The 12,740-nt window shown below is 37.9% G+C and overlaps 1 protein-coding gene across 1 annotated transcript in view; it reads left to right on the top strand.

Moving 5' to 3' along the window:
- Nucleotides 1–6,803: 6,803 nt before the first annotated feature.
- ephb1 (EPH receptor B1) overlaps nucleotides 6,804–12,740 on the top strand; it is a gene marked incomplete at its 3' end in the record, with an annotated part of 243,532 nt that continues 237,595 nt past the window's right edge. The window contains exon 1 of the mRNA XM_079434618.1: nucleotides 6,804–6,841. Within this exon, the coding sequence (XP_079290744.1) occupies nucleotides 6,835–6,841 (7 nt within the window). The 5' untranslated portion in view covers nucleotides 6,804–6,834. The remainder of the gene's footprint in view (nucleotides 6,842–12,740) is intronic.

Genomic DNA, 12,740 nt, shown 5'->3' with positions numbered 1-12,740 from the left:
CTTGTACAGAATTGGTACAGAAACTCTACAAATTGGGCCTGTCTACCTCATTGTGCTTATGGATCAGAGACTTTCTAACCAACAGGCCACAAGTAGTAAGAATAGGGGACAACATCTCGTTTGCCCTCATTCTGAAGACAGGAGCTTTGCAAGGATGCGTGCTCAGTCCAGCACTCTTTACTCTCTTCACACACGACTGCACCTCTATCCAAGCCTCCAACACTATTGTGAAATTTGCCGACGATACCACCGTAGTGGGTCTCATATCGAACAATGATGAGACGTTCTACAAGGAGGAAATCCATCACCTGGACTGCAATCAGGACTGCAAAGCACTACAGAGAGTTGTGCGCTTAGCTGAGCGCATCTCAGGGTCTGCTCTCCCCTCTCTGCAGGACATCTACCTCAAACGCTGCAAAAATAGAGCTGTTAAAATCTTCAAGGACTCTAATCACCCTGGTAACCGTCTATTCACTTTGCTTCCATCTGGTAAGCGCTTCCGTAGCCTGATGGCAAAAACTGAGAGACTTAGGAGGAGCTTCTTCCCCCAGGCCATCAGGCTCCTAAACTCTAACTCTGTGTCATAACATCACTTGACTCCATGTAATATCACCATATCAATAAGTTATTCATAATTTTTCTCCATGTAAATATCATATATCAATAAGCTATTCATAATTTTTCTCTACCTCATATTGCTGCTATTCAAATACCCTGTACAACTTTTTGCACATTATTTTTTGCACATTCCTCTTATTACTATTTGTCAACAACATACTGACCTGCACATTTATATTTATATTTTTTTTATCTTATCTTATCTTATTTTCTTATCTTTTATTTTATTTTATGTTTGTACTTCTTCTTAATATTTGTATTCTTTATAATTGCACTGTCCTTGGAGTGGACCTGACCTACATTTCACTGCTGGTTATACTCTGTATAATTGTGTATGTGACAAATAAAACTCTTGAATCTTGGACCTGTGGTGTTCAGCAAAAAATCTGCCTTTGAACACCAATAAGAGCAAAGAGGTTATTGTGAACTTCAGAAGGTCCCAAAGGACCACACATGCACCACTGCTCATACAGTGGGTAGAAGTGGCGTGTGTGAAAACTTCAAGTTCCTGGGTACCCACATTTCAGCGGACCTCACTTGGGCCCTGAACACCTCCAACCTAGTGAAGAAAGCTCAACAAAGACTTTTCTTCCTCAGGAAGTTGAAGTAGGTTGGACTCTCCTCTCGGCTGCTGATAATTTTTTTCTATAGGAGGGCCATAGAAAGCATCCTATGCTATTGTGTAACTGTGTGGTATGCCAGCTCCACAGCACATGGCAGGAAGGACTTGGCCCAGGTGGTTAAAACTGCACAGAGGAATGCAGAGTGCCTCCAGAAGAAGGCCAGGAGCATTGCTGCAGATCCCACTCACCCTGTTTGACCCCCTGCCCTCAGGGCGGAGGTACAGGACCATAAAAGCACACACAAACAGACTGAGAAACAGCTTCTGTCCAAGAGCTGTGACCTCTATTACACCCTTTGCACTAATACCCTCAAGCTAATGATATAATCTGTACTTTATTTTGCTGTAACTGTTGTTTGTTATTTATTATTGGTTGATTTAATTTGTTGTTCTTTTTTTGTTTAGTTTGTAACTGAGATTTACCAGACAGAATTTTGTTGTACCATGTACAACGACAATAAATATTGGAACTATATTGAACTGAATTGAATTGAACATGACTGAAATGACTGTTGCTTTGTATTTTAATATATTCATTACTTCAGTCTTCATTGTCACAAGATCCATCAGAAATCATTCTATTATGCTGATTTGCTGCCCAAATAACATTTACACCTGGAGCAGTGTACCAAATACACTGCTCCGGCTGTATGTTCACTACAGTGTGTACACTTGGATGGGTTAAATGCAGAGCACAAATTCCGAGTATGAGTCACCATACTTGGCCACACACCCCTTCCCCCTTTATTATTTTATTAATTTGAAAACAGTTGTGCTGCTTAATATTTTTGTGGAAGCTGTGATAAATGTTTTCAGGATTTATAATTTTTTTTATTAAGTTCAAAAGAGCGGCATTTATTTAAAATATTAAATGTCACTTTTCATCATTTTAATGTGTCTTTGCTAAATAAAATGTAGTACAACCCGAATTCCGGAAATATTGGGACATTTTTTAAATTTGAATAAAATGAAAACTAAAAGAAATTCAGATCACATGAGAAATCATTTTATTCACAATAGAACATAGATAACATAGCTAATGTTTAAACTGAAACATTTTACAACTTTATGCACAAAATGAGCTCATTTCAAATTTGATGCCTGCTACAGGTGTCAAAATAGTTGAGACGGAGGCATGTTTATCATGGTGTATCATCTCCTCTTCTTTTCAAAACAGTTTGAAGATGTCTGGGCATCGAGGTTATGAGTTTCTCGAGTTTTGGTGTTGGAATTTGGTCCCATTCTTGCCTGATATAGGTTTCCAGCTGCTGAAGAGTTTGTGGTCGTCTTTGACATATCTTTCGTTTAATGATGCACCAAATGTTCTCTATAGGTGAAAGATCTGGACTGCAGGCAGGCCAATTCAGCACCCGGACTCTTCTACTACGAAGCCATGCTGTTGTAATAGATGCAGTATGTGGTTTTGCATTGTCCTGCTGAGATACACAAGGCCTTCCCTGAAATAGACGTCATCTGGAGGGGAACATATGTTGCTCTAAAACCTTTATATTCCTTTCAGCATTCATAGTGCCTTCCAAAACATGCAAGCCTCCCATACCGTATGCACTAATGCACCCCCGTACCATCAGAGATGCTGGCTTTTGTACTGGACGCTGATAACACACTGGCAGGTCTCTCTCCTCTTTATTATGATACAGCGTCCGTGATTTCCAACAAGAATGTCACATTTGGACTCGTCTGACCATAGAACACTTTTCCACTTTGAAACAGTCCATTTTAAATGAGCCTTGGCCAACAGGACACGACGGCGCTTCTGGACCATGTTCACAAATGGCTTCCTTTTTGCATGATAGAGCTTTAGTTGGCATCTGCAGATGGCACGGCAGATTGTGTTTACCAACAGTGGTTTCTGGAAGTATTCCTGGGCCCATTTAGTAATGTCAATGACAGAATCATGCCGATGAGTGATGCAGTGTCGTCTGAGGGCCCTAAAGACCACGGGCATCCAACAAAAGTCTTCGGCCTTGTCCCTTTTCTCCAGTTTCACTGAATCTTTTGATGATGTTATGCACTTTAGATGATGAGATTTGCAAAGCCTTTGTAATTTGATGTTGAGGTACGTTGTTTTTAAAGTATTCCACAATCTTTTTACGCACTCTTTCACAGATTGGAGAGCCTCGGTCCATCTTTACTTCTGAGAGACTCTGCCTCTCTAAGACATTCCTAATCATGTTACAGACCTGATGTCAATTAATTTAATTAAATTAAGATTAAGATCCTAGCTGAATCTTTTCAAAATTCAATTCAAAATACATACACGCATACATAAATATAAATTAACTAATTAATTCATTAATTTCCATATACAATTTATAAAATTTTAAACTGTTTTTTCCGGAGTGAATAGCTGTGGATTCTCACATGGAATCATATCTCAAAGAGACAAACAAACATTTTTAAGAGATTTATTATGTTTATTTGTGGATCTGATTTCATGCATCAGCTTTGCATTTGTGAATTTATGTGCATTTATTCATGAATATTTATACAATAACAACATCATATATCTGCCCCGAGGTGAGCAAATTTCTGTAGTCAATTATTTTCTCATCCAATTTTTCCACCTTAGAGAAAACGACCCTCGTTTGCAATATGCAATGATAAATGTCTCAAACACTAGTATCCTGTTGTTATGTGACCTCCATATATGCAGCCAGTTTGCATCTTATCCAATTCTGTGGAAGTGTCTGAACTTTATCAGTCAATCCCATCAAATAGGTCAGAATTTACATAAATTAAAATTCAAATAATAAATGTGGTTTATGTCGTCACACTGTAAAAGGTAGGTCAAGTCAAACACAATGGATTGTGAGATATTCCATAATGTTCGTTTTGCAAGCGTTTGCTCCAAACGGCACACTTTGACAAATGTAACAAGTCATCAGGGCCTTCTATGCATATGCATGCATAACATTTGCATACTGTGCATTCTGTGCTTACGATACACCTGTGCACTTTTAAAATAGTATGAGCAGTATGCCACAATAAGTAAAAATGTCTAAATCTGAGGGAACAGAGTTAGGGAGAGTATAGACACTGTGACGTGCACTGTTTGCAAAAATACGCTTCTAAAATGTCCCTGACTTTGCAGGGCAATTAGAGACCAATTTGAATGCAAATGTCTTCCTCCTGCCCTTATGAAGATAATGACGGCTTCAGCATGCACACACAATTCTCAAAACAACTCTGCTGGCACTGGGAAGGGCACATGAACACCCGTTTGGCTGCGTGCATCACACAAACCTCAAGGTGCATGTACGTGTACGTGTGTGTGTGTATGATGTGCACACCTGACAGGTCGGTTTTGATCTTGTAAAGTCGGTGCTCGAGAACAGCGGTTCCCCAGCAGTGGCCCACTGAGCACAGCCAGCTCAAACTCATTTACATCCTCAGCTTATTAAGCTCCGTGTGCTAATGAAGAGAGCTCCAATTAACTCTGATACATTTCACAATGTTAATTAAGCGGACATGGTTCATATAGAAACCATACACTTGCTTTCAGAAGGAACCCAGATAAAGGGTATTTGTTAACTGGTTAGATGAGTGTGTTAGCGTGGTTGAAGTTTTGGTTTGATTTGTGCTTTTTAGTCTAGCTCTAGCGGATAAGAAACCAAACCAAAGTAAAAATGTATTTAATAATAATAATAATAATAAATCACCCTCCGTGTGATTTCATGGTCTATTTTTTTCTTAATAAAAAGTGAATAAAAATACTCTCCATACTTGCCATCAGATTAAAAACAAACTGAAGAAGAAAAAACATAGTTGTGACAACACTTTTATTGTCACATCACCACAGCACATGACTCTGACTCGCTCTCTGTCTCTCTTCTAATTGTTCGGCTTCTTGAACACCACTTTCACTTTGCAGATTGCTTTAGTTGTAATTGCTGTCTTACCTTTAGGCTGGATTCTTGCAGGATGATGAAAGACATTGCATTTTATGTCAGGTCTACTTCTTCTATTGCTTTCAAAATCATTTACTACTACAACGTGCCCAGATGATTAGAGAGACAAGGAACTATTTGATTTATCCCTCCTGACAGACCTGTAGCAAGAGAGACCCAGACCATGTCATTTTTATTAAGTTTCATGTCAAACACTTATTCTAAAACTATCAGTCATCATAAGAGAAAAGACACAAACCAGGGCCAAATCTGTCTTTAGACAAATGCTTTTCACCTGTTTAGACCTGAATTATGTTCCAGGGACACATTCTTCCTTCAGTGTCTAAATCCAGAAATTAATTATATTTTTAATTGAGTTATTTCTAAGGTCCGTTACAAAAGCAGCAACATCCAGAAAAATAATAAAAATTAAAAAAGTTATAAATGATTATTTTAATATATAACACTATCACTGTCACACATACTAAAATATGTTTTTATTTTATTATATATATATATATATATATAACACATCTATTTAATTTTTACTTGACCCTCTAACACTAGCACTCTCTGTTCTATTTCTATTCTACTTGTTGTCTTTTTTAACACTTGCACTCTTTACCGTACTTGCTTGCTTTTTATTTATAGAGCCTCTAACACTAATATTCTTTATTCTTTTATTCAAAGTACTTGTTTTCTTTTTATTTAAAAATGATCAACTAACACTTACGTTCTCAATGCTTCTATTAAATTTTTCTATTCTTTCGACTTTTCTTTCTTTGATAAAAGAAAGATCCTCTAACACTAACATTCTCTTATTTTTTTATTCTGTCTTTTTTTTATGAAACAAATATGCATATGAAACTATTTATTACAAATTATTTATTATTGTCCTGTATTTTATATACCAGACGTGTCAAATAAATAAATAATAAAAAATATTAATCTTAGTCAACTCCTCAGTTTAACTTTAAAATATTTTTTTTGACAGAAATGTGGTATGTAAAACAATATAATAAATAGTTTGTAATAAATAGTAGTTTAATTTGCATATTTGTGTCAAGTAATAATAAAAAAAATAATAAAAAAAGTTAATGTTCATCTTAGAAAGTAAAAAAAAATCTTAAAGTTCATCTTAATGTCACCTCCTCAGTTTAACTTTAAGAATAGTCAAACTATTGCTTGTAATTTTGATGTAATTTAGAATGATGCATATTTGTTAAAAAAGCTGAAGTGATTTCCACTGGTGAAGTTCCGTGTTGGCCATCTGAGGTCGCTATTTCCCTTCCAACCGAACGCGTATTTCACCTCCTAGAAAAACACTGAAAAGTTTTTGTTTTGAATAACAATGCATGCTGTAAGGAGAGACTGTCTGTGATTGGTTGGCGGTTTTCGGTGTGCAGTCCCTGATTGGTCCATAGGTTTTAAAGGGTTCCAAGCCATCTCTGCGCTCCGCGTCCGTGGCAAGCATCCACTCACTGGTTTACAACTGTCTGCGATGTAACTCCACGCTGCTTGCTCGCTCGCTGGAATATCACCCTGCGTGACAAGTGACGGATTTTACGCGCTCGCCACGCCGTCCGGTTTTCCAAATTCAAGGGGACACCGCGGCAGCGGCCAAAGCCTTTTACCATGACTGTGGGATTAATAACTGTTTTGTGTGCTGTAACGGCCGTTTTCGCGATGGAAGGTAAATATATGGATGTTTGTCTCTCTTTGACGCGCTCCGTGGAGTGCATTACGCGCGGCGCGCTTCAGGTTTGACAGGTGAATGTCTCGTAGCGGAGATTAACGATGGGATTTATTAGCGAGGGCTAAATTGAGTATGGAAAGAGATCTCTTTGGCATCCAACGGAGTTGGGAAGGAGTTTCTGTGGTGGTTTGACATACGCGGGATGGTTGGGGAATGAATGGGTGGATTACTTAAAAACCCTGCTGGATTTTAACATGGTAACTGTGGTTGAGAACATAGGAGCCGGTCATTTTATGATTAACATTATCAGTTTAAGCTGGTATGTTGCTGGTCCAAGATGGTATCACCTTAGACTGTCTAATTTTCAGTTAGGACCAGAGCGGCTTTCCCACCTTAAGTGGTTCAAAATGGTCCTAATAGTAACAACAATTAGGATACTTGGTAATCTTAAAACGAATATGTTCCATGCAGAATGATCTGAAAGGCTTACAAATGAAATTGTCCTGCTTTTATTGACAGTTTAAGTGTTTTCTTAGAGAAAGGGATTTTTTTTTTTTGGTTGGATCTTCTGGTTTAGTGTGATTTTGGGCAGTGGAAATGACCTATGCACTGACTTTTTATAATGCAGTTTACTCTTAGATACTTTAGAAAAGCTAGAAACAAGTATATATTATCCATATTCCAGATGGTTGACACCAAAATGGGATTTTTATTTGTGTTATCAAAAATCTGTATGACTTGCACAAAAGGAAGAATGTTAGAGACTAACAACCTCAGTCACCATTCACTTTCATTGCATCTGTCTTCCATATAATAAAAGTGTACGGTGACTGTCATTCTGCCTAACGTAGCCTTTTGTTTTCCACTGAAGAAAGAAAGTCAAACAGGTTTGGAATGACACAAGGGTGAATAAATAATGACAGAATTTCATTTTTGGTGAACTGTATCTTCAATTGACAAATCCATATTGTACTAGTAATACCTGTATCTTTGTGTGTGAACACAACCACTGATGAAGACCACCGGTGTCATGTTGTATTCAGGTCACGCCAGTGCATGATTTATTCCAGAAAATCAAGCAGAAACAGCGAGAATGAGAGAGGGAAAAAAAATCTCCCTCCTTGTCTGGCATTTGACAGATGGTGGTTGACTGGTTGTTGCAGCCGCGCCAGAAATCAGACGTTCAGTTCGGCATGCTGTGTGTGTGTGTGTGTGTGTGGAGAGATTGGTCTCCAGATCAGTAACGAACACACAGCCAACATGAAGGGATTGTCTATTTGTTTCCATCTCCACTGCCTGTCCAATTCAATCCATCACACAACCTGTTTTCTTGTCTTTCTCTCTGAAAACACTCATACAGGTATTGCGTAAGTCTGTGTGTAGTTCTCACACAGTTTTATTTGCAACCCTGAGCTGCTCGCTAACTCACTTTGCTTAAGCGCACATGCTTTTTTTGCATGATAAACCCAAACTCTATATGATTTACCTCAGACAATCAGCACTAAATTATGTCTGCGCAAGCTGTAATGTGTCTGATTTAGATTCCAGACATACAGAACAGACAAAAGTGTTGTTGACATTCATTTAGGAGAGCCCCCCCCCCATGTTCAAGTTGAAGTGTGTCTGAAGGCAGCAGATGGAGGGAACGGAGTTAGTGATCCCTTCTTTAGTGGCTAATTGAAAGGCAATTGGCCTTTGTGGTTTAAAGTGTGTTTGCTGTGGTACATTTGTGTGTATTAGCCTCTCCTTGAGCCTATATCAACAAGATCAGATTATGGCTACTAATTGCCAAACGAGCCCGGTGACCACAAACAATGTGTCAAAGCCATGTGTGCCTGGGAGAAGACAAGAGAGAGTGGATGAAAGAGATGGGGGAGGGAGACGAAAAGCACAACTGTGTGTGCGTGCGTGAGGAAGATGAGGGTCTGGGGGACCATCTGGGATAGCGGAAAGTGGAGTGACTCCACTTTGATGCGTTTCCATGCATCAGTGAGCACGGTTCATCAGGCGTGCCTAATAATCATAATTCTGATCAATTATGAATGCACACATATGCTGTTGCACTCGTGAAACACTACCAATGCGTAAAGGTGAGGTGATGTTAGATAGTTATACAATTGTCAGTATGTGGTTTTTGGAACGGACCTTTATTAAAAAACGTTTTTTTTTTTTATCTTTATTAACTTTTTTGCACAGCAAGACTATTATTTAATATTTCTAATATAATAAATTACTATATATATAATTATATATTTTTGGAAATTCATTTGAGATTTTTTGAACATATTTGTATTTATTTATGTTTGTGTTATCATTATTATCCTGTTAACCAAGTACATAAACAGCCTGTGCAATTTATCCATCTTTGTTTAAATTCAATAGGACATTGAATTTGACCTCCTTAATTTTTTTGTTTGTTTTAGGTTTTATTGTTCATAATCATTTCATACATTGTTTGACGTCATGTTTTACTCTGAAAAGCATCACACTACGAAAAATTAGATAGGAAGAAAAATTTGGATTCATTTTGACTTAAAAGAAAATGGTGTGTGGATCATGAACTTTGTTTGAATATTCAGTTGAGTTGACTAGAAACTGATGTTAGTTATAAAATAAGCTTTATTATGAAGACTGTCTCGATAATCTTCACTCAGGTGAGCTTTTTTAGATCTGTTTTGCTTGTCGTGTGTGTCTGGGAGGATTTAAGTGCTCAGTCAGGATTTTAAGTGCAGGTTCGATTGGCCTGCCATTTTGTCATTTTTCTATCAGTGGAAACATCAAATAGGTTATAGAAAGCACTCTAGACTCCTAACACACACATACTCGGACATCCAAACCCTCGGTCAAGCCCTCGCCGTTTAAAGAGGTCTGAGAGTGTGGTCATGTCACTAAGTGCTTCGCAAGTGCATCTTTGTTCCCACATCGCTGGCCCAAATAAACAAGCCCTATCTGAAGTCACTCGTTCTGTCCTCTGTTACTGCCGTGGTCGCAGTTTGTTTTATCAAATGACTTCACCGCAGACTGAGCCAACGTCCCGCCCGACACTGTTATTCTGTTAGAGACAAAGGAACCCAGTGGAGTTTATCCACACTCGCTGCAGGGAGATGGCACTGCCATCGGTGTACTGAGTTTACCCCAGCTCACCTGCTTCATCCAAGATGCTAAATGATTGTTATGCAGTTGAACCCGTCAACCCAGGACAGCATACTAAACACAATATATATATATATATATACACATACACAGTGGTGTGAAAAAGTGTTGGCCCCCTACCTAATTTTTTTGCATGTTTGCCACACTTTGTTTCAGATCATCAAACAAATTTAAATATTAATCAAAGATAACACAAGTAAACACAACATGCAGTTTTTAAATGAAGGTTTTTTTTTTATGAAGGGAAAAAAAATCCAAACCCACATGGCCCTGTGTGAAAAAGTGTTTGCCCCCCGTTAAAACATAACTGTGGTTTATCACACCTGAGTTCAGTTTCTCTAGCCACACCCAGGCCTGATTACTGCCACACCTGTTCGCAATCAATAAATCACTTAAATAGGACCTGCCCGACAAAGTAAAGTACACCAAAAGATCCTCAAAAGCTACACATCATGTTGAGAAATTCAGGAACAAATGAGAAAGAAAGCAATTGAGATCTATCAGTCTGGAAAAGGTTATAAAGCCGTTTCTATAGCTTTGGGACTCCAGCGAACCACAGTGAGAGCCATTATCCACAAATGGAGAAAACATGGAACAGTGTTGAACCTTCCCAGGAGTGGCCGGCAGACCAAAATTACCCCAAGAGCGCAGCGACGACTCATCCAAGAGGTCACAAAAGACCCCACAGGCCTCACGTGCCTCAGTTAAGGTCAGTGTTCATGACTCCACCATAAGAAAGAGACTGGGCAAAAATGGCCTGCATAGCAGAGTTCCAAGACGAAAACCGCTGCTGAGCAAAAAGAACATAAAGGCTCGTCTCAGTTTTGCCAGAAAACATCTTGATGATCTCCAAGACTTTTGGGAAAATACTCTGTGGACTGACGAGACAAAAGTTGAACTTTTTGGAAGGTGTGTGTCCCATTACATCTGGCGTAAAAGTAACACAGCATTTCAGAAAAAGAACATCATACCAACAGTAAAATATGTTGGTGGTAGTGTGATGGTCTGGGGCTGTTTTGCTGCTTCAGGACCTGGAAAACTTGCTGTGATGAATGGAACTATGAATTCAGCTGTCTACCAAAAAATCCTGAAGGACAATGTCCGGCCATCTGTTCGTGACCTCAAGCTGAAGTGAGCTTGGGTTCTGCAGCAGGACAATGATCCAAAACACACCAGCAAATCCACCTCTGAATGGCTGAAGAAAAACAAAATGAAGACTTTGGAGTGGCCTAGTCAAAGTCCTGACCTGAATCCTATTGAGATGCTGTGGCATGACCTTAAAAAGGCGGTTCATACTCGAAAACCCTCCAATGTGGCTGAATTACAACAATTCTGCCAAGATGAGTGGGCCAAAATTCCTCCACAGCACTGTAACAGACTCATTGCAAGTTAACGGTGGCTGGGTGCTGCTAAGGGTGGCTCAACCAGTTATTAGGTTTAGGGGGCAAGCACTTTTTCACACAGGGCCATGTGGGTTTGGATTTAGTTTTCCCTTCATAATAAAAAACTTCATTCAAAAACTGCATGTTGTGTTTACTTGTGTTATCTTTGATTAATATTTAAATTTGTTTGATGATCTGAATCATTAAAGTGTGACAAACATGTAAAAAAAAAAATCAGGAAGGGGGCCAACACTTTTTCACACCACTATATATATATATATATATATATATATATATATATATATATATATATGTATGTATGTGTGTGTGTGTGTATATAAATATGTATATACATACACACACATATTAGTGCTGTCAAATGATTAATCGCATACAAAATAAAAGTTTTTGTTTGCATAATGTGTGTTTCGTGTATTTTTATTATGCATATATAAATACACAGATATACAGTATTGAAAATATAGTATATTAAACTATTATTATTATTACTAGTTTGTATTATTTTATTAAATATATTTATATTTGTAATATTACTAAATATTAAAATATTTATTTTGCAATTATTATTATTGCAATTATTATTCGTAATTACTACTATAATAATCACAAATAAGTTGCTTGATGCAATTAATTATTTAAATCTATTGACATCCTTATTTATAACACATGCAGACATCCATCTGTGTTTCTTTGTCTGTGTGAAGATTTATTCATGCTTTCTCTCCAATCAATCTCTATCACGCAGTCGACTAAATGCCCACAATGTGCCCATAATTTATTTAAGGGTGGACAGGACTGTGTGTTGGAAATTACTGCAGCTGATGTGAATAATGAGCTACAGATGCTGACCACACTTTTCCTATTTCCCTTTCTCTTTTTTTCCTACTTGTCCATGGCATGCAAATTCATCTTATCTCTCTCTTGCTGTGCCATGTTGGCGGAGATTTAGGATGATCATGTTTTTTTCTCTATTTATATATCTCTTATTTTACAATGATGACCAGATGATTGTAATAATATCCCACTTATTACTCTGCTACTTTTAGTAACACATTAATTTGTGTGAAATATTGATCCACATTGATTTGATTCACAATTCCAGACATTTTAATTTAGTATGTGAATACATTTGACCTCAGATTGTTGCCACTGTCTAATCAGAATCAAGTATTTCAGATATCTGTGTGTCACTGCACACATACACCCACAGACACTCGGAGTTGTTGTTCTTGTAAGGTTGATTATAAACCTGTTCATCATTAACAGACTGAGTCATCTTTGCTCATGAGGGGTTAAATGACTTTGTTTGCTCTATCTTCCATATCACTGTCAGCGGCATC

This window comes from Barbus barbus (genome assembly GCF_936440315.1).
Source record: "Barbus barbus genome assembly, chromosome: 15".
Classification (NCBI taxonomy): Eukaryota; Metazoa; Chordata; class Actinopteri; order Cypriniformes; family Cyprinidae; genus Barbus; species Barbus barbus.
Note: the sequence above shows the minus strand (reverse complement) of the source record. Positions and strands in the feature narration are given on the sequence as shown.